Here is a 27,488-nt window from a genome sequence, read left to right on the forward strand (position 1 = left end):
TGAAATTACATTTTGATGGAATAATGTGAAACCACTACTCAATTATATCTCATTGTCCCAAAGTTGTGCAATGGATTTGTAAGGGCTTGTGGTTTGATTAACAAGGAAATCTCCTCTCATGAGCTTCCACTCCTCCAATTGGTCAATACGTGACAAGTCTTGATCATCCAATTTAATCTCTAAGACTCTCTTATTTTCCCTCATTCTTGCTCCATCAAAACTCTTCACTATCACACTTGCCCCTTTTGACATTCCCCACCTTAGAGCCACCTTCATGTTTAGATATAAATTTAAATTAAATAAGGTTCTTAGAAAAAGGGTAAAGAACCCAAATCAAGTTATATATTTACTTTTTGAGTTACCTGAGCTGGGGTGGCATTATGCTTGAGGGCAATGGATTTGATGACAGGATGTTCAATAACAGCTGTTGACCCCCAACAATTCCCTGGAGCACCAAGTGGTGAATATCCACTTACATGGATCTTGTTCTCTTCACACACTTCCCTTAGCTTGCTTTGTCTCCATAATGGATGCATCTCGACCTATACATACACAAAATCTTAGTTTATCGAAACTCGCCAAAAGAAAGCAAGAAAATCTTGGTGGTAATGTGTTGCATCCAAACCTGGTTAACTGAAGGAGAAACAGAAGCAAAATCGAGGAGATCGTAGATCTTTTTAGAAGAGAAGTTGCTTACACCAATGGATTTACACAAACCCATCTCCAAGCATCTCTCCATGGCTTGCCATGTTTCTTCAATCCCCAAATCTTTCTCAAACTCTTCTTCCTTTGGGATAGGCTCACTCACTCCTGGTTTTAGCTTTATTGGCCAATGCACCAAGTAACTATCTAGATACTCTAGCCCCATTGTTCTATAAAGTTATAAACAATATGGTCATTAGATTGATCTGTCGAACTTCATAGTATTGTAGGTTAGTGTTTTTGTCGGGAAAAGCTTACTTGAGAGTTTGTCTGAGGGCAGAGATAGGGTCATGGTGGTCGCTAGACCATAACTTTGAAGTGACAAAGAGATCTTCTCTTTGTACAGTTCCATAGGAGATAGCTTGACCCAATGCATTTCCTAGAGCTTCTTCCGATCCATATATCTTTGCCGTGTCAAAATGTCTGTACCCTATCTGCCTCCATTCCAATAAGCAATGAGACATTAGAAGTTACAACAACGATTTTAATAAATTCCTTACTGAAATTGGAATAGCTAACATTTCTGTATATTAATTTTCTTATTTATTTTATACTTTCCTACTTGTAGGTAATTTGTATACCATGTTATAATTTTGTATAAATAGAAATATACTACTATAAAATTTAATCATGTTGGTGGTCAAGTGATAACTACTCTACTCATAAGGGATGGTATATGATATACAAGAAGAAGAAAATACAACATACCAAATAAAGATTGAGAAAGAAATGTCCAACTCTTTAGTTGGTAAATTTTTGTATGATTAAAAGTAAAGACATGAAATTATTTTGAAAGAGAGGAATATGAACCTTGATGGCTTGATGGACGGCTGAGATGGTGCTCTCTCGATCTTTTTTAGGACAATAAGTTCCCATTCCAAGCAATGGAATCGTCTTTCCACACCTGAGACGTGCCACATCAGTCCTCATGTCTTTTTTACTTTTCTTTCTCCTTCTCTCTCTGTAGTCTCGATCGATGTGTTTCTATCTGTTGAGTGTTGAGTGTTGAGACTATGATGCGTTTATATAGGCCATTAAAAGGTCAACGATATTGACTTTTTAATTCTTTCTAAAACAATCTCCCTTATGACATGAATTATTATATGTAGAATATGACCTATATATGGAGTATCTTATGATAGTTTAATGTTTTAAATTTTCAAATGTAATATGGAAATGGGACTAGGGAGGTATCGAAGCACGAGAGTTTTCCATGTCTTCTGGGATTTCTTAGCCTACCCGAATCCTCATCTCTCAAACCTCAAGATGATATCTTGTCTCCTCAATAAATTTCCTCATTAGTATTTTGAGTATTTCCCAAAATATAGTTGTACTTACATTTTTATTTTGCAACTTGGTTTTATTGGAAAGTTTACAAGCTAAATGATTGTCAACTGTTTAATCTTAACTCATACTAGACTTTGACCCGCGCTTTGGAATCGCGGAATATTTTACGATGAAAAATTTCATTAATAACTTAACAAATATTTTGGTAATTTTTAAAGAGTGTGTATTTAAAATATTTTTGCATTTAAATCAGTGTTTTTAAATTCAACCTGATTGTGATTATACCGGTTAATCCGGAGATCTGACAATTCAATTTAGGTTTCTAAAATATTCATATTAAAAAAAAATCAGTAAAACCTGAGACTAACCGATTAAACTGATGGATGACCGATATGTAATCTAATTGGATTTAAATTGTAATAGTTTCATAATTTGTAATCTTATAATCCAAATTTTAAAGTTCATTATTTTGCAATTTATGAAATTATGCATTTGTACAAAATTTTAAAGAGAAAATGATAGATATAAAATAAATAAGATTAATTATTGTATTGTTTGGAAACATTAATAGTATTATAAAAAATATATTGTTTGGAAACATTGATAGTAGTATAAAGAAATAAGTATATTGTTTGGAAACATGGATAGTAGTATAAAGAAAGAAACATTAGTGATTTAATGTAGGTTTAACTATAAAGTATAAAGGTGTATTTAATTTAAAAATTTACAAAATAAATGTTAGGTCCAACATAATGTTTCTGTTTTAATAAGATAGATAAATTATAAACGAAGTAACGGTCTAATAATATTTTATTGAACTGATAGTTCCAGATATATTTCCTCTATTGTGAATGTAACCAACAATAGAGAAGATTACTTATATGACACAAACAAACTCGTTATTTTATTACTTGATTATTTCTCATTTTATTGGATATTATGTATTTAACCAAAAACATGGGATATTTAGTAAGTGTATATCGGAGTTAACACGAGATCTTTTGGAAATGAGTCAGAGATAAATCCTGAAAATTTGTCTCTGAAATTCAAAGTAGACAATATCGTAATAATCAGAAATTAAATAATTGGACATATAATTAACAAAAATCCAACATTAGTCTAGTAATTAACTGATGAATCAGAGTTAACTTAAATATTTTCTTAGAAAAAAATATTTTCCAATTGTTTCACAAATCATATCATAAATCATGCATGTTATCTTTCTTTTTTTCATCACAGAAATCATAAAGCATGCATGTTACCTTTTGTTTTTCAGAACAGAATATATCAGATTAAAATTAACATACTGTTTATTTTTTTTACAGTTTACAACATCAACAATAATTAATTATGATTGAAATCACATTAGAAACATTTGAATCTTAACTTTTGTCAGTGTCATATATAACCATGAATTAGTAGTTATGTTTTAGTTTTCTAGTTAAGCCATTTAAGCCAGCATGATTCTTACTTTTCAAGTTGTTTTAACGTAACACTCATAGATATGATATACTACAAATATTAAGAATCAGCAGGAACATATTACGATTTTATATTATGAATCATATATTATTAAAATCTCATCATCCACATTGGCGTTTTGTATGAAAAATATTCGTTTCTAAGATGATATAATAACAATACTAGAAAGGGCGGTTTGACATACGATAACTTGTCAATGATTTGAGGAGGAAATGAAAGTCAACTCGAAGGCGACCGCATGCAACGACGCTGGCTTACTAACCAAATTACATATGAATTAAGCGTAGACATATTCAATGGATAAAACTAGTATTAATTTTCTAAAATATATAAAATGAAATGCAATGTTGGTTCATGTAGTATTTTACAACTAAAGAAAGTCATGTTCCTGCGTTTCTAGTGCACCGCCAGAAGATTTCACAAATCTTTTCCATGTGATTTACTATTATTTTTCTTTTCATTTTGAATTCGCAGTCTTATTAATATAAATGTCTGCTTTGTAAACTAGAATTAAATGTCAACTACCGCTTACTACCACTTCAATTTCATCAATTTTCTCAAAACGGTTTGACCTCTCAAGTGTATATTAATTCGATCTATAAAATGTGTCTCTGATTTTAATTATTATACATTTCTTCTCTTACTTATGTGATAATGTCAGTGACTCACGACTCATGATATATGCAGAAAAATTATCTTAATAAATAAACTGAAACAAAATTAGATCAAATGCACCTTTCTGTTGGTTGCTATTATTAATTTATGGTTGTTGGAACATAGATATCAGCATACAAAATGCATTATAAGTAGTTGGAGTTAGAGATATTTTATAGAGAAAACAGGTAAAATAATCAAACCATGAATTAAAATTGCTTAAACATGTTGCGGTGGTCTAGTATATGAGCTCACTACTTAATGTCTATTTGAATATCCGAAAAGAAAGACCATATATGAACTACACCTTCAATTGTAGTAGTTTAGTCTCAATTCTGAGATACCTCCATTTTGAAAAGGAAAAATAAATGAAATTAGTTTTATAGTTTCTCGTTAATCTGTGAGCATCATGATGTGATAGTAGTTATTATATATAAATATACACAAAAGTAAAAATCTCGTTTGTAAACCAACCTAAGCATGCAAACATTTTACCGACTAAAACCAATTAGAGTTTGATCTGCACATCTTATCGATTAAAACCAACTAGAGTTTGATCTACACCTATGTGCAGATTTTACTTAAACAGAATCTTTTCACATTAAACGAGAAACCAGCAATATGAAAAAATGGACAATGGAGTGTTCCAAAAAAAAAGGACAAATGATCCACTAATAAATCGGAATGAGCTTGCAAAAGCTGGATTAGTGATTTATACTTCAAATGATTCGATCGAAGTATAAGCAGAGATCACTTAATCTGCTTCGTAGAATGATCTAGAATATCTTGAAGATCCGTTTGATATAATTAGGAATGATTCTAAGATTTGTTATGTATTCGTAGGAATACTTCTCATGCGTTAGTTGTAAGATAGTGAGAAAAGCCTGGACATGGACTTGATTTTCTGACATGGCAAATGGTAGTATCCATGATTGAAGAGATGTGCTAGAGTTGTATTGGCTGAGATTCCCATGCGTGAGTTTCTGTGAGAGAAAGTAGAAAGTGTTTGATGTTCCCAAAAGATCCGACCAGAATCTGATGGAGATTTCTCAATCTCCACCCTCCGGAGATCTCTGTTAACGGTTTTGTTATCATCACTTGTTGAGTGCTGAGGCATTACCAGTGTTTTTAAAATCGGACCGCTAAACGAACCTGAAATATTTTGGGTTACAGGTCAATGTAGTTCGACCTAGTTCGATTGGGTTCGACCGGGTTTAAAATCAACGCAGCATTACATAGTAAAAACCATGATTGTACTGTTTCTTCTCTCGTTAGGTATAATATCAATACCGTTCAGCTACAAAGAAACATCTGTTTCAAAACAAACAGAACCGATAAAAAACCCGAACCGCCTTTGGATCAAACTAAGACACACACACCTAAACCGAGCAAAGAGTAAAGAGCAAGAAGAAAACATAAAGATAAATTATGGACAATGATACACCAAGGAAAACATTTCTGAGCAGTGATGGATACTTATTTATCTAATGATTCGATTGATGCATAAGCAGAGATCACTTGGTCTGCTTTGTTACTGTCCTCTGGACTGTTGAAACTCCATCAACGAACTTTGTCCGGAAAAGAACATTGGCATTGTTGAACATTCCTTCTTTCAGCGAAACCACGATGAACTGTTCAAAGATGAGGTTTCAAAAGCAGAGGGAACGGTTTTTGAGACCATATTGGATTTTAAGTATACAACATAAGATTAAGTAAAGGGTTGAGATAGAGTTTTTGACCTGCGAGTGAGGGAAATGAGCTTTTATCATTCTTCCTATGTTCTGTGTGTGACTGAGATCAAGAGCTGCATCAACCTGACAAATTCAAATCATGAATGTTTCTCCTTTTTTCACTTGCTGAGACATCTGAAATCTGAGAACGCAGAGATGTACCTCGTCTAAAATATAAAGAGGAGCAGGTTTGAAGAGAAGCAATGCCAAGATTAACGATAGCGCAAGAAGAGATCTTTGCCCTCCGCTGAGTTCTGATAAAGACTGCTTCCATACTTTGCCAAAGGCAACACGCACCTCAAGACCATCAAGGAAGGTACCGCCTTCAGGAGGTTCTAGCTTTGCCATGGTACCAGGTAGTAGAGTTGAAAAGATTGACCCAAAGTCCCTAAACATATGATTTAACAAAAGTACAGATCAGAGATAAAGAAAAGGAGAGGAACACAACGGACTCATTGTTGGAGATAGGTAAGGCAACTTACTGGTTAACTTTAACCCATGTAACTTTCAGGGTTTCTTTCTTCTTCTCATCGAGCTCCTCAATCACTTTCGTGATTTTGGATTTGTCATTCTAATAAATAAAAGTTTCCATTAGTGATTGCACACGAAGCTGCTATTGAAATACATCAGGCCCCTCATCACTCAGTAACTAACCTCGATTGTATTTTTCTTCGATATCAGCGCATTGTATTCATCTTCTGCTTTCTCAAACATAGCCATAACCTTCTTGTTCACTCTTTTTTCCAAGCTTCATGAGGATAATGAATAACCAGCAACAGAAGAAGATTATTATATTGCACTCCCCAGAATGTGAAGATTAGTATAGACGGAATGTTAATCCTCATACACATACCTTGATTGATCTGTCTGGAGCTTTTCGAGCTTTTCTCTAGCTACGTACGGATTACAAGATTCAAAATCATAATCTGTCCCTCCTTTTCCAAAAAGTTGCTTTTCAGATGCTATCCATGTATGCTTCTCAACGAGCTTGTCGACTTTCACTGAGCAATCTTTATGATCCGTCTCCATCCTTACCACCTATAAAATATATTGGAGAGAGTTCTCAAGGAAAGTATATTCCTCGACATGCGAAGTTTCAATAAACTAAAAGTCCTTGTTTTATATTAGAAGTACTCAACTTTTCCCTCTTTATCTCACAATCAAGTTACCAGAAAGTTTTAGTTTTATATTCAGTCCCACTTTAATCAACACACCCACTTGAATGATAGATGTTAGTTAGCCATTACGAAGCTTAAGGCAAATACAAAACATTTAAAAGAATATTGGATACACTATGCATAAACCAATTCATAACAAGAAGACGGGTTAGAAAGGATACCTCATTTTCCAGCTTCTTTTTCTCAAGCTTCATGTCACTAAGCTTCTGTAGATATTTTTCCTGGTCAGTGACGTAACCACTAATCTGTGTATCGCATTCCTTCATCTTTGCATGTATCACCTTGAGCTCAGCATGAGACTCATCATGAGTCTTCTGTAAGGCATCAACCTGCAGAGGAATAATATCTTGACATGATATATTTCCTCATTTTTAGCAAATCTAACAAAGAGTAGTGACACTAAAATCACCTTGGCCTGCTGCTCGTCTACTTCGGAAGTCAGAGTGGTAATCTGGGTTTTCAATGAAGCTAACTGGCTTTCCAATGAAGATTGTTCCTGAAGCATTGCTTCTTCCTCCATCACAAGCTTTTCTTTTTCATTTTCGTGACTCTGTAAGCATGAAGACCACAGAATGTTACAGCGAATTTTGGAAGTGCCAAAAGATTTAATGAAAATCTCCGAAAACTCAGAAGGCAATGTTCCAAAATAAATTTGGATAATCAGTGGCGTATAAGTACTCGAATGCAAAATCTTGAAATACCTTTAAATCTTTGGATGCTGCCTGCATCTGAGCTTTGATGGTCTTAATATTTTTTTCTAATCCTTTGAGTCTTCCTTCTCTGTTTTTGTCATGGTCTTTAATGGATTTCTCTAATGTGGAGACAGAATCAACACAATTCTTGTAAGCAAGTTCCTTTTCTTTAATTTGGCATCTTGCTTCTTCAAGCTCTAATTCAAGTTTTTGTACTGCTTCGCCAAGCTATATACAGATAGGTAAGCGGGAAGAAAGTGTAAATATGTGCCTCAAGTATGAATAAAAGACAATATGAAACTGATAATTTAGCCTAAGATATAGATAGAAGAAGAAGAAGATATAAACCTTGTGATGCTCATTCTGTTCAGCCCTCTTCAGAAATAAGGACAATTCATACGTTTTTAGCTCCAACTGTGCTTTAACATCTGTGAATTTCTTTTGAAGAGGCTGAAGCTCTTTGATCTGAGATGTCAAGATAACCAAGAAATTAACGACTGAAAACACTTTATTACTGTGACATGAGGAGCATAAAGAGAGCAATAGGATAGCATTACGAAGATATATTTATATATCGCGGCGGAAAAATAGCTTAAGGGTTTACCTGTGCTTCAATGTCAGCCAACCTTTTCTGGTGTCCTAGTAATTCTGATTCAGCTTCTGCCAGGTCATGAAGTTGCCTAAGTAGATCACCTCCACCCCTAAGCCAAAAGAATATATAAGATAAAATGCTTTTATCCTTAAAACTTTACGATTTCTGAACCTCATCCATGAGAAATCAAGTCTCAGAAGAGATCTAAGACTCCAAGAAGGAAAAACATACTTTCGACTCCCACCAGTGAGAAGACCACTGGGCTGGAAAACATCACCTTCAAGTGTGACACTTGGAGTCCGAATATCTCTATTGAAAGCAACCTGAAGAAGAAACAATGAGAGGCAGGGAATAGAGTGAACACTAAATATTAGCGAAGACAATGGGATATAAATCAAGGTACAGTAGATATTGAAATTATAACGATAAAATTTTAGAATCGATTATTAGATCAGATCCGTCAAGGGTTTTCTCCCACTGCTAGAACCAGATCCAGAATAGGCATAGAACTAAAAGTACATTCCATTAACATAAAGAGAGAATGGTGTTTAAAATTTTGACGTGTATCATGTGTATCACTTAGCTTTAATGATCATAGATAGCTTTAACAATCTATATACCAAATGCACGAGAAAAATAGCTCAGATTAAAATCATTAAAACAGTGATTATTCAACGTAGAGTCAAATTTGTATGAAGCCGCTGCTGCAACACCACAATAATAGTAAATTCGTGGTAAAGACTTACTTCCTTTGCTGCATCAGTAGTTTTGCAAACAAAAGTGGAGCCAAAAACATACTCCATGGCATTCTGCAAAAGACCATGATTCGATCGAAAAAGAAGTTGAAATTCATTTATCAGAATGGAATTGAAGATTATCAGCCATGGACATTATGATCTTCTTGAAAACTTGATATAACGAGGATTACTTATCAGATACCTTTATATCCTGGCTATAACCGACTAAAGAAAGTGCCAGTTCTGCATTATCCTTCCCAACCTGAAAATAAATAAAAAATTAGGAAAGAACAAAAAAAAAAGGATACTAAATATGGAAACACCAAAGAAAAATCCACATACCAATCTAGCAGTTGCTTGCTGCACTCTAGGCTGAACAACGTAAGATTGAATTTTGTTCAGAGGTATAATTGTAACTCTTCTCCTAAGAGCACCGTTTTGAAGGAGCTGTTTTCCAGTTTCTTCGGAGTCTACAACAACATTATACAACTTCCCACCAGCAGTAACCTGAAAACAAGAAGCAAAGTGACTTCAGAAAATTGAAATACAACAATGCATATTGTGTAATGATATGGTACCCAGTTACCTCCAACGCTGTCATTGAGTTCCTATCTTTTACTTTTATTAGTTTTGCGACCACACCTTTCACCTTTGATCGGTCAAAGTTTCTCACAGGATCGCGGTAAGAGAACTGAACATTTGCTAATTGAGCTGATAAACCACGGACTTTATCTTCCAGCCTTTGCACAACTTCAAGTATAGATCCACGATCCTAAACGAATATTTCAGTTAGTGATGTATACTTAATGTAAAGATTGATAAAATCAACTAATGTGACCATGCTAACCTTCTCCAATGCTTCCATTTGACCCTCTTGAATAGGAAGAGATTCAAGTGCCTTTTTTACACGTTCCACATCACTTTTTCTAGTACCAAGTTCATTCTGAACTTCAACGGCTTCATCCTGTTTTGACATTAACTGAGACTTTCTCTCCTTCAGCTCCTTTTCGCAGTGTCCTATTTTGGTTTTAAGCTGTTGCAACTCTGTTCCTGCTGTTCCGACAGCAATCTTCGCATCCCGTAGTTGATCTTCTAGGCATTTCTCTTCATCTCCGCTACTCTTACCAGCTAGTACGCCCTAATAACCAAGGGACACAAGTTAACACAAAACAAAAGAATATTATCTTGTAAGAAACGACAACATGTTTTTAGTGGTACTACCTGGTGCTCCTTTTCACATTCTTCCAATGTGGTGGAGAGTTCCTGGAATCTTCGTTTTAAGTCTGCCGCTCCTTCCTCAGACTTCTTCACAGCAGCGGCTCTCTCTTTTACGGATTTTTTCAACTCTTCTATATTGTGAACAATCTAGCAAAACCAAGTAGGAAGTTGTAGATGTCAGTAGCTGAGAATTTGTAACAGTTATAACAGCAACAGAAAAAAAAACATTTTCGTCATCCCTCTAACCTTTTCAGCATTCTCCTTTTCTCCCAGAAGGGTGTCCTCCTTATTATTAAGCTTAGATGACTCACGTGTCATTTCTTGAGACAGTGAATCCACTTTCTCGGACAAAGTTTTCACTTCTCCCCCCATGCTGGCTTCCTTTGCCCGAGTCAAATCCTTAATCTGTTTCTCAATACCCTTAATTTCCTCCTGCGCCTTTTCAGCTTCCTCGTCAATACTACCGAGCTTCCCCTTCATCTCTTCCACCCCATGAACAGCGCTGTCTCTAATCTTCTCCGCTTGAACATACTCAAAGGCAACGCAAAACCTCTTCAGCCGATCCAGCTCCGCGTTACCATTAGCCCACTGCATGTACTGCGCCTTCTCCTTCCTCAGTTTCTCCAAAGCCGGCAATATCTCGTGATCCAGAAGCTTGTTAATCTCGTCGACCTTGGTCTGCTTCTTCTCAAGCGTCTTCAGCGCAGCCTCTTTCTTGTTCTCGTACATCCTCGTCCCTGCAGCTTCCTCGAGCATGGACAGAATCTCGGGAGGTTTCATGTTCAAGACTTTGGTGATACGCCCTTGCATGATGAGGAAGTGGGGGTTGTTGACGTTAAGCTGCACCGAGTGGAATAGATTCTGGACTTGGTTTGGCTGCGCTAGCTTCCCGTTTATCAAATACTTGTTCCGCCCACCAACCACAATCTTCAAAACCAAAAAGGCAAACGTTACAGTAATCAAACGAAAGCCACAAGCTTTACTATCCAAACTCAAATTCAAAGCTAGGGTCTAAAAATTAACTGACAAACAATTCTCAAATAAGGAAGAATTAACACCAATTGGTAGATGAATTGAGTCGAATAAGGAAGAAGGAAACTCAAATTCTCAAAGCTAGGGTTTCAAATTAACTGACAAACAAAAGCAATTGGGAAGAAGGAAAAGCCCTTACTTGACGAGTGACGGTGATCTCGGGATGGTCCTCGTAGCCGAGAGGGCTTCGGTGTCTCTCGGAGTTGTCGAAGGTGACGGAGACGGTGGCCTTGGTGATACCGGCCTGGCCTTGCTTGTAGACGAGCTCCTGGAGATTAGCGGCTCGGACCTGCTGGAGATTGGTGATGCCCAGGACGAAGCAGATTGAATCGAGGATGTTGGATTTTCCCGATCCGTTCAGACCTGTTATCGCGTTGAAGTGGGGATCGAAACCGGAGACGATCGTCCTCGTGGCGTATGATTTGAATCCTTCGAGGCATATCTCCTTTATGTGCATCTTCTTTCCTTCTTCTTCTTCCCAAGAGTAGAAGAAACGATAAACCTTAGAAATGAAGCAAATTGGGAACCCGAAAGCAAGATGGAGCTTCGGTTCAATCGGAGTCGGAGATCGAAGGTTACAGTAAATTGAATCGTTGCGAGAGACTAATCTATGTGTGGATATTATTAGGTGAGCCGATTTGGAATTTTGAAATGAGGGTTTTTGGATCTCTGAGCAAAAAGAGCGGGAAACTGAAAATTTGAACAGTTCTCAAACTAGCTAAACACACCAGACGACTCAGAAGGTTACGATTCAGAAGGTTCAGTTCTCGGCCAAGCTGGTCACAGCATACTTATGCGCTGTTGGAATGTCAACTATTTTAGTTAGTAACTCACTACAACAGAGGTGCAGGTCGTGTGGCATGTTGAAGAGATGGTTCATGGAATTGAGATCAAGGACCACTAGTGCATTCACAAAATTTTCTCGAGAGTTTGCAAGAACAACTAAGAGAATCATACAATTTCGTGTACAAGCGCGTTCTTATAATCTCAAATTTTGATAGATTGTAAATAACAAACTCTGGAAAGAAAATATCTCCTCAGCTAAAGAGCTAAAGTTTCACTACAACAAAAACATTGGTTTCATCCAGATCAACCGGAGACAGAGAAAGTAATAGATTCTTGTTTCTTGCAATCTAAGAGTCGGCGATGGTGACTTCGACCTCAACACCAGGTTCAATGGTGATGGAAGTGATTTGCTTGACCACATCAGGAGAGCTGAAGAGATCAATCACTCGCTTGTGCACCCTAAGTTCGAATCTATCCCACGTGTTGGTTCCTGTTCAAATTACATAGAGTTCCAACAATGTCATCAAACAAGATCAACGAGTTCAATCACATGTTCAATGACAGCAATTGTATATATACCTTCACCACAAGGAGCTTTTCGGGTGGTGATCTTAAGAACCTTGGTGGGCATTCTCACTGGTCCCTTGGTTCTGAGTCTCTTGTCCTTTGCTCCACGAACCAAATCAGCACACACTACACCAACAATAAGACCATTATCAAAAAACACTCCTTCACTGTTCCATCAAAATATTCCATTTGAATCAATTCGAATAAAGCTACAACTTTTGCTAAACCCTACACTCTAAACCAAAACCCTAAATGGCAAACCCTAGATTGGCTAATTTGATTCATCTAGCGGATTTCTTAAAATGATTAAAACAGTTAAGCATTAAAAATTCTCAACGGACTTAGATGGGAGCTGATCAAAATCAAAGCCATTATCAAAGAAAGTGATAGGTAAAATGAGACCATTAGGTAATCAAAAGGAAAAGATGTAAACACCTTTCTCAAGGTTCTTCACATTCTTTGAGGAGAGAGTAATCCTGATCTTATGAATTTGCTCGAGTGGCTCTTCTAAACCAGCCTTCGTGGGCTTCATTGCTGCATAAGCCATGTTTTCAACCTCTTTTCTTTCTTCTTCTTCTGTTGCTAGACGACGAAGACGACGGCGAGGAAGGAAGTAACTGGAGCGCTTAAAAAATTTAACTTTAAATACAAAGACACCTGCAATGAAAACCCTAAGAATCTTATGGGGTTTGTGAGGCCTAATCGTTCAGATGAAATTATATTTGGGCCGTAGGCCATTAAGTTATAGCCCAGGTAACTGGTCTGAGCCTGGGACATTTACATGGGGGATAGACAGTTGGAGGGGTTGTTAATTAAGGAGTTACCTCATATGATTTACCCATTCCAATACTTTAGCTTAGTTAGAGCATCTCCAACCCAACCTCAAATCCTCTAATTTTGAGGTTTTTGTCATTCCAACCCAACCTCAAATCCTCAAATTTTGAGGTTTTGAATAGTGACACCTCAAATTTGAGGTTTCACTATTCAAAACCTTAAAACTACTATTTATTTTCTTTTTAGTCCTTACAATTATTTTCTTTCACAAATACATCTACTAACTTATTTACACTAATTTAAACACACCAAAATAAAATAAAAATAGAATAAATATTACATAACATTAAAATAAAATTCACACAAATATAAATGTATATTAAATAAAAGTCACACAAAATAAAATACATTAAACAAACTAAACATAAATTAAAAAAAATTATATAAATATTTAAATATACATATTTTACAAGGGGTAACAAAATACCGGAATTTATTGGCTAACCAGTATGTGTGTTGTTTAATTATATATGTAATTTATATTATTTATATTATATAAAATTATAATATTGTGTGGTGTATAATAAATTAAAAGTATGTTTTATATGTATTTGTGAAGTTTTATCATTATTAGTAATTTAATTAATATCAAGGACTATAGTCTAAATAAATAAACTTTTAAAGATTTCTTTTGAGGTTTCATGGTTGGAGTAATGAATCCTCAAATCCTTATTTTAAGGTTTTGCTCCCTTTAAAATAAGGTCTTGGATTGGAGATGCTTTTAGAAAGTCAGCCGAACGCGTACGATTATTTTTTGTAGTGTGGCTCACGTGATAAAAACCAAGCCCAGTCTGCCATCTACTTCTTTTACCAGGCTGCGTAATCCCACCGAAAAGATTCTCTTGTCGCTATTATCTTCACACGCTTCAGGGACATCTTCTTCTTCTTTTTTTGTCAACATCTTCATCTTTTTTATAGGTCTAGGGGATACGTATTCTATTTTTTATGGTGTTCAGAGAAAAAGGAAATTTACAAACACTTTAATTTAAAAAGAACTTTAAAAGTACGTAATGAGAAACATTCTTGTATACAACTCATTTTCCTACTATTATACCGTCTAATATAGGCATCAGAAGCTTAATTCGAAAATTGAAATTTCAAAAACCGTGGAAATGGCGAACCGGAATTGCGGATTTGAAGGTGTCAAATTAGCCCATGAGGCCCACTTGCTTTTTTGACTGTCTCTCGTCCCATCTTCGTAAAACTCAAAGAATTTGTCGTCTTCTCCGTTCGACATCTTCATCATCATAAACTAGGACAAATCAAAAGAGCTTTTGTTTCTTACTTACACACTAGGCAATAGGCATCAATATCATTATTACATTTCAACACCAGACTCACTCGTGACCTGATTCGCTTACCAAAACTAACAACCATGAGCTGGATTCGTAGACTCGATCTCATCGATCCGTACTACTACACATGTTCTCCTCTCATCGTCCGAGAAACCTCCATTGTCGAACCTTCATCATTCTTCATCCACGACGCCGAAGAAGATGTTGAAGATCTCGCTTTCCCTTTCGGATTGTCATCGCCTTCCCCACTCGATCTATTCGAAACCGTGACGGATGTGGTCAGGGTGGAGAGATATCCGCCGTCTTGCAAGTACCAGCTGGTTCGACGGAGGGTGGAGCCGGAGTATCCTCTGCAGTATCTCTGCGACCGAGTTTCCGAGCTGGAGACTAAGTTCGAGCGCTTGGTCGTCGGTCCCAAGGGGCGTGGTGGTGGTGATTCCGACAGGAAGTACAAGGTGACGAAGGAGATCAAGGGGTCCGGGGAGAGGAAGTACAAATGGGAGGCGGAGATTCAAGGGCCGCCGGGGAGGAAGTACAAGGTTGAGGCGGAGATGGAGGGAGGAGGGACGGAGAAGAAGTACAAGTGGGAAGCTGAGTTTGAAGGTTCTGGTGAGCGGAAGTACACGTGGTCGACGGAGATCAAAGGCGGGAAAATAAAGGATGTCGTTGCTCTCAAGAAGGCCAAGGCCAAAGCTGCTGAGGCGGAGAGTAAGAAGAAGAAGAAAAGTTACAATTGGACGACGGAGTTGAAGTCTGAGAGAGAGAACGGAGAGATGCAGCACACTTACACGATCAAAGCTTCAACTGGAGGCGAGAAGAAGGATAAGGTGAAGAAGAACAAGAAGAAGGAGAAGCCACGTGTTGTAGTGATCGAGGAGGATGAAGAAGAAGAAGAAGAAGAACATGGAGCCATCCTTCTCAGGAAGGTATCATCTATTTATATTGTCTCTTTTGCTTTTACTCTCTTTGTATGCATTCTGAACTGTATGATTAAGACATTTAATTCTCTGGTGTGTATTAATTAGTTTATAAACTTGTCTGAAAATAGTAGTTTGATTTTGATTGAGATTGGTGTGTTCAAATGTTGAACCTTTACGTGCGTAAGTGGTGATACTAAGTTTAATATATCTCAATGGTTGTGGTTACAAAGGCGTATGCTCGAAGAAGTGGAGCCGTTAGGACCAAGAAGGGCAAGAACAAGGAGATGCCTCCTGAATACGCGGCTGCGATGATCCAGAGGGCTTTCAGAGCTTATCTGATCCGCCGCTCAAAAGCACTACGTGCTCTTCGTGACCTAGCTATCGCCAAGACCAAACTGAAGGAGCTAAGAGCTTCGTTTCACAACTTCAACTACCGTCGCGTGATCTCTCGTGATGCAGAGGAGCGCCAGAAGTTCTCTGAAAAGATCATTGTCCTCCTCCTCACTGTTGATGCCATAGAGGTAGTACTTCTTACTGTTTTGCTCTTTAGTGACATCAAGCTAGACAGTTTTTTTTTTTTTTTAAAGGTGTTGAGTGTTAAGAACCTTTGGGACTTGTTTGTTTTGGGTATCAGGGAGTTGATGTGATGGTTCGAGGAGCAAAGAGATCAATGGTGGATGAGCTGGAAGCAATGCTGGAGGTTGTAGACCCGCAACCGCAGGGGAAATCATTGTCGATGAGGAGAAGAACATTTGATATGCCAGACAGTTTGATCCGCAATGAAATCGCAGAGGGAGTGACTCAGATTGTGCAACTGCTTGAAACTGAAGAAGAGTGATGGAACTATGTGTGTACGTGATTCAGAGGCTTGTTTTGTTGTGTCTTGGAATAATTAATTAGCCTCTTTTTGTTTTGCTTAGTGTCTTGAGAATGTTTCTAATTATGGAGAGAACAAAAATAGTGGGTGTGTCTGTTTATCAGTCTCATTCCTCGAATCTTCTCTCTTGTGTCTTCGTAGTGTGTTTTGTTCTATCAATTTATGTGTTGCCAAACCTTGTAGACTCTTGTTTCTCAAATTGCTTATGTTTGATTCTGCTTGTGTTATTGTTTTGATTTGTGTGTTCTTGAGTTATTTGAATGATGGCACACGTTTCTTTGGGTGTATTTATTAACATATAAGTAGGCATAAGCATTTAACCGGATACTGGAATCTAACCCGAATCGATCCGGAATCTAACCCGAATCGATCCGAAGCGAAGTAACAAAGAAGTAAAAAAATACATGAACAGTATTAAGTTAGCCGATATTAGATATCCAAACCGGAACGGATTATCTCCAAATTCATATCCGAAAAGCGAAAATAACCGATAATATGTATTTTTAATTTTTTATTTTTAATTTATTTTTCTCATTTTATTCAAACTATTTATATTATTACTACATATGGTTTAGGATTAAATAATATACATTTGATTGTAGACAAAGTGATTTGGTATTCATTTAAAATGTATGTTAAACTTTTGTTTTATATATTTATAAAAGTTGCATCAAAAATTTCAAAACAACAACCAAAACTATTAATCGTCTAACCTATTAAAAATAGAAAATCAATTAAGTTCGTTATAAATTTTAAAGTACAAGAAATTTGAATACGAAAGATTTGATTTTTTTCTTCAAAATTTAAATATCTGAACCCGGCTTGATCAAACCCGAATTAAATTATCCGAACCTGATTCGGTATGTAAAATACTATAACTTGTTCTAGACCCTGCTATTGAAATATTCGATCAAAATCCGAAGGGATATCCAAACGTTTGGCTGTACATGGCCACATTTAGAAATAATTATAGTCTTTGTTTATATATTTCATAAAACTATAAAGTTACACCGAGTAACAAACACGCTATAAATTTTACATAATAAATAAACAATTTTGTATAAAATTATAATTAGTAACCGTTAAGACACGCCTATGATGTAATCAATAAGCATGAGCCTCAGTTTAATGATAATCAGGCATTCGGATTCACACACGTTTAGGATGGAACTTATGCGTGTGTGTTTTGAGACCAAGAGTAGAAGGAACATGGAGAAGAAGGCGATGCGTTCATTGAAACCATTGTTGCTTGCTCTTCAGAGAGATGAAATGTTTCATTCGAAGAATTATCAGATGGGACTTTGTTAACCTCTTCGTCTTCTTGGCTCATGATCAGCTGAGAAGCAACAAACTTGTCAAGAGTTTGCCAATCCATCACTTGATCATTATGGTCACCATTGAGTAGTAATCCTGACTGATGCTGATGATCAGTGTTTGTGTTCATCATAATCATATGATCATCATCATTAGTAATAACTTGACCATGATCAACTTCATCGTCTCCTTGCATTAATGTGGTTGGTGTTGCGTTGATAGTGCTTAGCACAGCAACATAAGGGTCGTTACCATTATGTTGTAATGATGATGATGATGAGGCCTGAAACATTCTTGGACTCTCTAGATCGGGAAGATGGTAGTAGTTACCATTAGCGACATCCATTTGCTGCACGAACCAATTGGAATCAAGGCCTGATGATGATGATCCCATCATTGTTCTTGGATTGCTGTAATTCATCATCGTCGTCAGTTTCTTCTTGAAAGCGCGACAAACCACCCATCCTTCCTCATGAGGTGGTCCATTTTCATCGGTCTCAAGACGATATTCATGCATTATCCAATCGGATTTCTGACCATTTGGGGCTCGACCTTTGTAAAACACAAGAGTCTTTCTCATGCCCACAAGCTCTTGCTTCGAGTATATGGCCTTATCTCGACCCGTTGCTTTCCAAAATCCTGACCCCGTTGCTCTATTGGTTCGTGTCCCTGTTGGGTACTTTTTGTCCTTGTGGCTAAAGAAATACCATTCCCTCTCTTCTCCTGTTCCTCTTCCACATAACTCTGTATAGATAATAAGACATAATAGACTATAAAGTGTGAGCTATTAATATATACTAACATATAAGTAACACGAATGTGAAATATATATTGTCAGTTAATTCATATGAACCTTTAACAACTAATGTTGGAATGCATACCCTGAATGTCCCATGGCTCGATTTTGTAAAGATCAACATCTTTGATAACATCAACTTGCATCCCGGGGAATGCAACTTTCTTCTTAAGGTAATAGTCAACGAGTTCTTCATCGGTCGGATGAAATCGGTAACCGGGAGGAATGAATGAGAGACTCTCCATCTGATCTTTTTACAAAATAATTTTCTGCAATGTGGCAATATGTAGCATATACTTTATCATCAAAGCTGAATAGAAAAATATATATGTAGCTAATGTGAAATCAAGTATTCAAGCAAGTATACATAGAGATGATGTGTTCTAATTTTCCAAACACGTAATTATGCTTTAGAGTATATATTTAATCAATTTCATCATGAAAAAGGTTTTTTCTTGTTTCTTTTCTTTTCATAACAATTTACGTTTGAATACTCATAATATCTCGATTTAACCAAATTCCACGCATAACATGTTTAAGAAAACAAATCATGATATGCATGGTTTTAAGCTAGTAGTTAACTTTCCATAATGTGCGTGGACGAACCATTATTACTTCCCATCTTTTATTTTTTCCCCATTTATGCACTATATATTTGATGAAAATGTTATTAAAAAGGAGGAAAAAAATAACAATGATATCATTTTAAAATAACTCTACGTGATATAAGTACTGAACATCACATACTTTACAACAAAAGAAGAAAAACAATGTAGTCGCCTCTTGTCCTTTAAATAAAAAAAGGAAGAAAATAGTTATACTTATAACCTAAGATCTTTTGTACTAAAGTTAAATATTTAGTGATATTGTAACATCAGAAAACTAGAAACCATACATGACTCGATATACTGAAATAAACTTACTTGAATGTTCTTCTTATATATGCGAGATTTATAAGAATTTTAGATTGGGTTCTTCTCTTGGTTCCTCGTAAACTTGGACAAAGAGACAAAAACGTTTTGTCTTGTTTATGTTGTTGAGATCATGAAAGACCGAGTATTCCGATATTGGCGGATTCTCTAGGCTTATATGAACCCATATATATAGGCACATGTAAATGTAAACAAAGACAAAAACTTTCATGATGCAAAAGGAAATGTGCTTTCTATTTTTTTTTGTGATTTTTTAATTCCATTCTTTCTTAGGAGAAGATTCTGTTTAGATTTTTGGGAGTCTTTAATTATAACTTAGCTATCACTCTCAACCTGAAGTGTTGAATAAGTTTTCACTTTCTATGTGTGTGTGATAGAGAAGTAATATGATCTTTTAGAACTATATCTACCAACTATTGAATGCGACATCTTCATATAAGTACCTTTGCTTAATTTATTGAAGAAATTTTACCGCGGCTCGGCGTTTAGGGCGTTACGGTCACCGTGGCCACAATAATTACATTTTGTGTTGTGGTTGGGTGGTGGTGAGATCAGACCGCCTCAAAAGGAAAAAATAGTTATAAGCACTACAATTTTGGGGGGGTCATCAACCAGACGTTACGTTTTGGACGATTTAAGACCCAAATATATTCAAATATAAGTAGTTATTTTAAACAACTATAGAAAATACTATAGAAAGAAACAACTATATATAGAAAATACTGCTTTAATTTTTGAACGTTTTTGACGATCACATAAGTATACTAATTTGTTTACCTTTATCCACTGCGTTTCTTTTCCTGTGTTGATGTTACTCAAATATCACTACACTATACACTCTTGGATTAAACTAACTAATCCCTACTTCTTTGTTGACCGTCCATATATAACACCAATATAATATGCTGCTCATGTTAGGTTACTAGATTTGTTTGGTGAAATTGATACGCATGATCTTTTATTATTTTTAATAGTCAATGCATTGATTTAGTCTGTCTTATTAAGTTTTCTGTGTCTTGATGCCTTGGTGAATAGATGTTGCAGCAGCAACAACGACAAAAATATTTGGATACAAAGTGTTTATATGATCAAACATTAGTAAGTTTGTAAGACTGTACTATTTGATTTACTACTTACAGAAAATATTCCAAAATACTTACAATATCTTCAACTATCGAATTTGATTAATTAACTGTTGAACAAAAAAAAAGAATTCCATTAAATAACTTTTACAAGTTGGTAGGAAATTGTTTTGGAAAAAAAATGTTTTTTCTTCGCGAGCTCAAACTTAAGATTCTAGACGAAATGTGAACTTTCAATACATGATATTCTAAGAAACATAAACTGAAGTGAAGTTGAGAAAAAAAAAACAGGAAAATAGTTTTTGTAAAAACAGAAATAGTAAAATAATCAAATAGAATCAGTAATAAAATAACGTGGCGTAACATGAGTGGTTACGTAATAACACAGGCAACATCATCACGGCGAGAAAGCTCCTTATCGCATTCTGTGCTGGCCCCTCCTTAACACTCTTTTGTCCTACCAGAGTTCTCATATTTATCGTTCTCTCACGGTTCTCTTTTTTTTTTTGTAACTGTCTTTCTCTCACGGTTCTCTTACATACAATGATACAAGTATACAACTTAATATGGAACGAAATTATAGTAAACTATAAAAGTACAGACAAATACAGTGTGGAGTTATTTGAAATCGAATATTATTGATAAAATTGTAAGGAAATCATGTGTATAGCATGTTAATGCATGTCTGAAATTATATACTTGATGTAGATAGATATTTGAAAATATTCCAAATATCTTATTATTGTTTTTATTAATTATTTTAGATAATTATATTTAATATTTTAGGGTTTTATGGTTTTATATATATAGCCGCCGGCTTATGGTTGTATTCAGTTTATGATTTGATTAATAAAAGTTAAGAGTTTTCTCTTTTGTTCCTTGTTTTCGGTAGATCATTGGTGATCTCAACGAATTTAAGAAGACATTAATCTTAGGCATTCTTAGACTAAATAAGATCATTGTGATTATCCTAGTTTTCCGGGTATTCTCAGAATCAACGGATCTCTAGTCATATCCTTATAAGCTTCCGCTACATCAGGTGGTATCAGAGCCGCGTTTCTTTGATTTCTCAATCGAAGAACGATTCTGGATGTCATGGTGCGTATTAGCATCTATCCTATCCGGGGCGAAAGTCCTTTTGTTGAGAGAGAAGAGAACCATGAGATCTATCGAGAGATTTATGGTGATCCGATCTACGACGTGTATGAAGATGATGTTCAAGTTATTGAGTTTGTCTTCAAAGAGGGATCTTTTGAAAATCAGAGCCGTGCAAAAATAGGGCGAAATTGTGTTGATGAAGATTTCGTGCATGATCTACTGCGTGCAAAGTTTGTGCAAAAACGGATTTGTGAATATTCATGTTATAAACAGATCCGTGCAAAAATCGTGCAAAACATGCTATTGAAGATTCGAGGAAGAGTTAAGGCTTCTCTCTAGTTCTATCCTTTAAGGCTTCCGCTATATCAGGTGGTATCAGAGCCGCGTTTCTTTGGTTTCTCAATCGAAGAACAATTCTGGATGTTATGGTGAGTATTAGCATCTATCCTATCCGGGGCGAAAGTCCTTTTGTTGAGAGAGAAGAGAACCATGAGATCTATCGAGAGATTTATGGTGATCCGATCTACGACGTGTATGAAGATGATGTTCAAGTTATTGAGTTTGTCTTCAAAGAGTGATCTTTTGAAAATCAGAGCCGTGCAAAAATAGGGCGAAATTGTGTTGATGAAGATTTCGTGCATGATCTACTGCGTGCAAAGTTTGTGCAAAAACGGATTTGTGAATATTCATGTTATAAACAGATCCGTGCAAAAATCGTGCAAAATATGCTATTGAAGATTCGAGGAAGAGTTTTTCTTGGAAAACAAGATGGATTCAAAGACTACGAACAAGATTTGAGGACGAATCTTCTCCAACCTGGAGAGAATGATGTAGATAGATATTTGAAAATATTCCAAATATCTTATTATTGTTTCTATTAATTATTTTAGATAATTATCTTTAATATTTTAGGGTTTTATGGTTTTATATATATAGCCGTTGGCTTATGGTTGTATTCAGTTTATGATTTGATTAATAAAAGTTAAGAGTTTTCTCTTTTGTTCCTTGTTTTCGGTAGATCATTGGTGATCTCAACGAATTTAAGAAGACATTGATCTTAGGCATTCTTAGACTAAATAAGATCATTGTGATTATCCTACTTTTCCGGGTATTCTCAAAATCAACGGATCTCTAGTCCTATCCTTACAGGCTTCCGCTATATCAATACTTCACATTGGTTTTGTGTTCAACATAAATTGATCCGTGATTTAAATCAGGAAGAACATTAAATCTTTTACTTTTTATGGGTAAAGAAAAAAAATGCTGAAATTCTTTTTCTTAAAAATAATAATAATAAAACTACACAACACCACATTAATCGAATATTTGGTTGATGAGGACTGGTTCGAAGTTTCGTCCAACATTGGTTATATGTTAAAAGCTGATAAATTTCTTCTCGAATAATGAGAGGATAAGAGAACTAAAAATCATATTGATCATTAGATTCTATAGTGAAATATTATGACCTAAATGCGTTAGACCTATTTTCTTTAATTTTTTTTTCGGCATTTTTCGTTTCCTCTTATGTCTCTGATATTGCTATTAATGTAAATATATAAAAATGTGCTTCTTAAGCAGTACGCTTCCAATTCTCCACTTGTAAACACTATGATTGTTCCTGCAACTTATATATCATTTTAGTATATAGTCTATATATATAGCTACACTTTTTCGTGAGTAAAACGTACGTACTATCGATTGATGTCTCCTATATTGTGAGTTTTTTCTTCTTTTCTGTTAAGATGCATGTAGTGTGGTGTTTCGCTATATATTTTAATAGCATATATGCATGTAAAAAATGTATGGCGGCAAAAGAAACTATTGTTTAATGGAAATATATAGTTTTCTTCTTTTTTTTGCAACCGGAAAGATGTAGTTATTAATCTATTGTTTATAAAGTTGAAGCAACAACAAAAAATGGCGTTTAAATTTTGTGCTCTTAATTATAAAAAATAGTGCAAACAATACAGATTAAAAAACCTTTACTCAATAAAAGAAGACAATAAATTTAAAATATGAAATATAAAATAAGAAAGTAAAATAGCGAGTAAAAAACAAAATCAATGTTTTCATATATTTTTCTTTCATCTCCTTGGATGATGGGACCGATAAACCGTCTGAGTTTACTGATAAAGTTTTACTAATTACATTCAGGATATCACACGTTTTCTTGCCAGCCCGAGTTTGAAGACCAATCGGTTAAGCTTGTTCGATCCTAACCAGTCAAGTCACATAAATTTACTATATCTTGCGGTTGAAGACGCTCCGCTGGTCCCACTAGAAAGTATATATGATTGATCTCGTGAGTCCGGCTGGTCCTAGCCACTGTCAAGTCAGCCATTGCCAACGAACCACCGTTCTTTCAGGTCTAATGAGTGTGTCTTGGTGGACCCGTTATCATTTTATGGAGCCCAAGTAGTGTGCTACACGTGAAGCTCATGTGTGAGTTTGAATTTGGTTAACCTATTTCTAATTTTCTACATACACCTATCCATATATATATATATATGGCATTGAATGATCTCCAATAACAGACACGAGTGACATGACCCATGTATGTTGTTAATACAAAACTTGTCTTTAATGCAAAGTAATGAATTGCAGCTAGTTTTTTTCTCTTAACCTGAGATCATGTGTTTCTCTGGTGGTAAACTGACCAAAATGTTAATGAAACATGTTTCAGTAAAGATCGAAGATTGATTGTGACTTTGCAGAAGGAAGATCCTATATTTTATTTGATAAAACGTTGGAAATAAAATTGATCTTATTTGTTTGGAGTAGTTTAGTTGGATTTTAACGTAGAAATATTTTGAGAGGTTAACTAGTGGCAATCATATTGTTATTACATGCTCGAAAGAAATCAAAAGAGGTTATATGTGGTGTAAGTTAACATAATCTCTTGAGGCGTGATTGGTTTGATTGTGGAGATCATTTCACCAAATATGTATTCATGGTCATATAAGCCTATAAGAGTATGACGACCAAATATACAAATAATTGGGCACATTAGAGTTTAATTTTGTCTTACTAAAGAAATTATTCTACATTATATAATAGAAAAAACAGAATTTCAAGTGTGTTGGAGTAGGCATAATTAGCTCTTTATTCTGTTGTACTGATTGATATTTTTTTGGTTTTTGCAATGCAATGTTGGCATTATATTACTCATTGATTTATTCAGTAATCATACTATTGACATCAATGACATGCATCAAACAGCATAAATGAAGAAAATTATTGCAGCATTTTTGTAACGGTGATATGTTCTTCTTTTATTTGTAAGCCTTTAACCAATCAAAGTTTCTACCTTTAATCACAAGAGAGTATATCCTACATTAAAGTATAAAAAATCACCCGTGCACAAGAGTCATAAATAATATAGTTGTCTAAAAAATAAGCTCAAATGTAAATAATTACAAAAATTTAATCATGCAATTCTTTAGTGCTAAATATATTTGCACTTTGTGAAGACGTTTCCTCCACAACTTGTCAACGTTCCCACCTAATACTAAATTATTAGGGAGAAAACCTTCGTTTTCTTCTAATATTGGTATTAGAGTCACCTCATAGGTTAATAATAATGAGAATTATAAATACTAATCATATGACTAAGAAATTAGAACAAACAAAGGGTTCGAATGATTGTACATCATTTAATATGTAATAGATTACTCTATAGTAATTGCAATGAATATATCTTGATTATTTCTTTGCAGAATCTGATGAAGAAATTATATATACTTATATATTTTATTTTATTCATAAAAAATATATTCTAGATTGATATTTATAAAATATTACGTTTTATAAGATTTTTATTTAAATTATGCATAAAAGAATATATCTCTTGTTAACGGGCTTTTAGACATACATGATGGGTTGGGCTCAAGATTTATTCAGTTATTTTGGAAAGTTGTCAAAGTAAGAAAATGATGCATCTACAACTACATTGGATAGCAAAGAAAAAATATTGAATATTTTCTGGTACATATTGATTCCGGAATCTTAAAGACGAGCGATACATTGTACTATTACTATTTGTTATATACACAAACTGACAAAAGCAACAGAAATTTTCGATAAAAAGAAACTAAAAAATATATTAGTCTCTCTAGCCATGAATATAAGCAAAGTGATTAATCAAAGCTGAAGCATTACTCGTTAGATGAGCAATAACCAAAATCCTCCCTCTAACCAAATCCTTGACTTTCCCATTCATGTCAGCTCCTCCAAAACCATCCGAGCACGTGTTCTCATCGGTCAGAGCCGCGCTAACCCAAGTCTGAATATCACTCATGTAGATTTCGTAGTTCGAGCCACTTAACAGACCCATCTCACCTATCGATTTCCTAAGCTCCGCCAACGTGTCACCTAGCTCCTCAACGCAGTCTCTCATGGCCGAGACTTCTCTGGGCTTGAGCTGACTACTCGAGAGACGCACCATCATTGCTGATGTGGCTTTAACCGAGGCTAATGTGATGTTGAGAGCCGCGTGAGCCATGAGTTTGTGGCTGGTTTGGATGAGACTGGATTGAGTTGAGAGTGAAGTGACACAGAGTTTTTGATATGTTGTGAATTTGCATGATGATTTTACGAACTCCGTGTTTGTTGTTGTTGCTGTATGGACCGACTTGAGCGTGGTTATCGTAATGGTAATGAGAAGAGATGTGAGGAAGTGATGATTAAATCTAAGAGATCCAGCCATTCTTATATAGTATGAGTTATATGAGATTGTGAATGTGATGATGTTGTTGTAGCGTTTCTATTTAACTGAGGTGTATATATAGATAAATTATTTAGATGATATTCATTTAACAGAAAAAATAATACGCAAGTGGGAATTTGATTGCATGAATGAAGATGTTTTATAAGGAAAATGAGAAAAAATAAAAAGAAATATCTAACATGTGAAAGCAACTCGGTGGTTAAATATAGAGAGAAGAGAGAGAAGAGAGAGAAAGTAATTCAAAGGTTGGATCCGGCGGTCGACCGGCGCGTGAGCGTCCGGGCCGCCGCCGGCGTCCGTTTTTCTTTCAGCAAATATCACCAGTCTGTTGTTTCCCCTCCACCTCTTCCGGCTTCCGCCTCCGCCTTGTCCGAGCTCTGGCCAGCCATCAAAACGGTGGTTCTGTTCTTGGAGTTACGACGCGGCGGCGGAGTTACGATGGTGCGGTGGAGACACTTTTAGTTCGATTCTTCTTCCGGGAGATGGAGGTTCCCTCAGCTCCGTCGACGCCAGCCTCTGTTTCCGCAACGGGGAAGCTTCTGCAGTTCTGCCGTCGTCGGTTTTTGTCTCCGGAGTGTGAAGATCTCCTCTGTCTTGCGCCGCCGGCTCTCGGCGCCTAATTTTGTAGGGTTTAATCTTTGCTTTTATTTTCTTTTCGGTTCCTTTGGTTTCGATGGTTGTAGCCTCGATGGAGGTGGATGAAGGGCTCCGATGGTTTGATCGGGCTTGCATGCGGCGTTTTCTCCCGAGTGTGGACGGTCAACGGTGGTGGATGACATCTCGCAGCGGCGATAGATGCTCTCCGATTATGGCCACTCGAGATAGGAAAAGTGTTCGTGGTGGTGACGTTTGGAGTTGGTGAGCTCCGGTTGGGTCCGGTGAACCGAGGAGCGGTTCTCCGGTGATAGCAAGAAACAGTGGTGATGTGTTGCCTGTGTGACGCGTGTCTCTCGCGGT

The 27,488-nt window shown here is 35.9% G+C and overlaps 6 protein-coding genes across 6 annotated transcripts; 1 reads left to right on the forward strand and 5 right to left on the reverse strand.

Annotated features, from left to right (window-relative positions):
* LOC108860548 (NADPH-dependent aldo-keto reductase, chloroplastic) lies at positions 1 to 1,674 on the reverse strand. Its single transcript, XM_018634415.2, has 5 exons — positions 1,513 to 1,674; positions 961 to 1,136; positions 626 to 872; positions 363 to 542; positions 1 to 270 (listed from the first exon to the last, which is right to left on the reverse strand). Exons 1-5 carry the CDS (start codon positions 1,630 to 1,632, stop codon positions 43 to 45), a joined length of 951 nt encoding a protein of 316 aa, XP_018489917.2. The 5' UTR covers positions 1,633 to 1,674; the 3' UTR covers positions 1 to 42.
* A 3,687-nt stretch (positions 1,675 to 5,361) lies between these two features.
* Positions 5,362 to 11,934, reverse strand: LOC108862669 (structural maintenance of chromosomes protein 2-1). Its single transcript, XM_018636877.2, has 20 exons — positions 11,444 to 11,934; positions 10,519 to 11,199; positions 10,276 to 10,419; positions 9,902 to 10,192; positions 9,641 to 9,826; positions 9,397 to 9,561; positions 9,257 to 9,316; positions 9,064 to 9,126; positions 8,549 to 8,640; positions 8,330 to 8,426; positions 8,074 to 8,190; positions 7,735 to 7,953; positions 7,443 to 7,583; positions 7,195 to 7,362; positions 6,709 to 6,893; positions 6,510 to 6,603; positions 6,338 to 6,426; positions 6,018 to 6,243; positions 5,865 to 5,939; positions 5,362 to 5,756 (listed from the first exon to the last, which is right to left on the reverse strand). Exons 1-20 carry the CDS (start codon positions 11,759 to 11,761, stop codon positions 5,640 to 5,642), a joined length of 3,528 nt encoding a protein of 1,175 aa, XP_018492379.2. The 5' UTR covers positions 11,762 to 11,934; the 3' UTR covers positions 5,362 to 5,639.
* Positions 11,935 to 12,263: 329 nt separating this feature from the next.
* On the reverse strand, positions 12,264 to 13,284 carry LOC108857589 (40S ribosomal protein S20-2). The gene is made up of 3 exons (XM_018631585.2): positions 13,093 to 13,284; positions 12,670 to 12,783; positions 12,264 to 12,580 (listed from the first exon to the last, which is right to left on the reverse strand). The coding sequence occupies exons 1-3, from the start codon at positions 13,202 to 13,204 to the stop codon at positions 12,438 to 12,440; spliced, it is 369 nt and encodes a 122-aa protein (XP_018487087.1). The 5' UTR covers positions 13,205 to 13,284; the 3' UTR covers positions 12,264 to 12,437.
* A 1,449-nt stretch (positions 13,285 to 14,733) lies between these two features.
* LOC108863231 (BAG family molecular chaperone regulator 7) lies at positions 14,734 to 16,810 on the forward strand. The gene is made up of 3 exons (XM_018637587.2): positions 14,734 to 15,712; positions 15,937 to 16,227; positions 16,341 to 16,810. The coding sequence occupies exons 1-3, from the start codon at positions 14,867 to 14,869 to the stop codon at positions 16,542 to 16,544; spliced, it is 1,341 nt and encodes a 446-aa protein (XP_018493089.1). The 5' UTR covers positions 14,734 to 14,866; the 3' UTR covers positions 16,545 to 16,810.
* A 740-nt stretch (positions 16,811 to 17,550) lies between these two features.
* LOC108859641 (NAC domain-containing protein 101) lies at positions 17,551 to 19,751 on the reverse strand. The gene is made up of 3 exons (XM_018633551.2): positions 19,617 to 19,751; positions 18,779 to 18,962; positions 17,551 to 18,641 (listed from the first exon to the last, which is right to left on the reverse strand). Exons 2-3 carry the CDS (start codon positions 18,936 to 18,938, stop codon positions 17,755 to 17,757), a joined length of 1,047 nt encoding a protein of 348 aa, XP_018489053.1. The 5' UTR covers positions 18,939 to 18,962; positions 19,617 to 19,751; the 3' UTR covers positions 17,551 to 17,754.
* Positions 19,752 to 25,754: 6,003 nt separating this feature from the next.
* Positions 25,755 to 26,625, reverse strand: LOC108859512 (21 kDa protein). Its single transcript, XM_018633420.2, has one exon. The coding sequence runs from the start codon at positions 26,508 to 26,510 to the stop codon at positions 25,917 to 25,919; it is 594 nt and encodes a 197-aa protein (XP_018488922.1). The 5' UTR covers positions 26,511 to 26,625; the 3' UTR covers positions 25,755 to 25,916.
* Between the last annotated feature and the right edge of the window lie 863 nt (positions 26,626 to 27,488).

This window comes from Raphanus sativus, chromosome 5 (assembly GCF_000801105.2).
Source record: "Raphanus sativus cultivar WK10039 chromosome 5, ASM80110v3, whole genome shotgun sequence".
In the NCBI taxonomy this organism is placed as follows: domain Eukaryota; kingdom Viridiplantae; phylum Streptophyta; class Magnoliopsida; order Brassicales; family Brassicaceae; genus Raphanus; species Raphanus sativus.

Bases quoted from the DNA above. Each gene is read 5' to 3' on its own strand.
- LOC108857589 (XM_018631585.2), bottom strand. From the start codon at position 13,204: ATGGCTTATGCAGCAATGAAGCCCACGAAGGCTGGTTTAGAAGAGCCA. The intron at 12,784-13,092 runs GTGTTTACATCT...TTGTTGGTGTAG, and splicing joins TGTGAAGAACCTTGAGAAAG to TGTGTGCTGATTTGGTTCGT. The intron at 12,581-12,669 runs GTATATATACAA...TAATTTGAACAG, and splicing joins AAAAGCTCCTTGTGGTGAAG to GAACCAACACGTGGGATAGA.
- LOC108862669 (XM_018636877.2), bottom strand. From the start codon at position 11,761: ATGCACATAAAGGAGATATGCCTCGAAGGATTCAAATCATACGCCACG. The intron at 8,427-8,548 runs GTATGTTTTTCC...CTTTTGGCTTAG, and splicing joins CTCACTGGTGGGAGTCGAAA to GGGTGGAGGTGATCTACTTA. The intron at 5,757-5,864 runs GTCAAAAACTCT...ATCTTTGAACAG, and splicing joins CTCATTTCCCTCACTCGCAG to TTCATCGTGGTTTCGCTGAA.
- LOC108863231 (XM_018637587.2), top strand. From the start codon at position 14,867: ATGAGCTGGATTCGTAGACTCGATCTCATCGATCCGTACTACTACACA. The intron at 15,713-15,936 runs GTATCATCTATT...GTGGTTACAAAG, and splicing joins GAGCCATCCTTCTCAGGAAG to GCGTATGCTCGAAGAAGTGG. The intron at 16,228-16,340 runs GTAGTACTTCTT...TTTGGGTATCAG, and splicing joins TCACTGTTGATGCCATAGAG to GGAGTTGATGTGATGGTTCG.
- LOC108860548 (XM_018634415.2), bottom strand. From the start codon at position 1,632: ATGAGGACTGATGTGGCACGTCTCAGGTGTGGAAAGACGATTCCATTG. The intron at 1,137-1,512 runs GTTCATATTCCT...GAATGGAGGCAG, and splicing joins CCGTCCATCAAGCCATCAAG to ATAGGGTACAGACATTTTGA. The intron at 873-960 runs GTAAGCTTTTCC...ATAACTTTATAG, and splicing joins GCCCTCAGACAAACTCTCAA to AACAATGGGGCTAGAGTATC.
- LOC108859641 (XM_018633551.2), bottom strand. From the start codon at position 18,938: ATGGAGAGTCTCTCATTCATTCCTCCCGGTTACCGATTTCATCCGACC. The intron at 18,642-18,778 runs GTATGCATTCCA...TTATCTATACAG, and splicing joins CGAGCCATGGGACATTCAGG to AGTTATGTGGAAGAGGAACA.
- LOC108859512 (XM_018633420.2), bottom strand. From the start codon at position 26,510: ATGGCTGGATCTCTTAGATTTAATCATCACTTCCTCACATCTCTTCTC.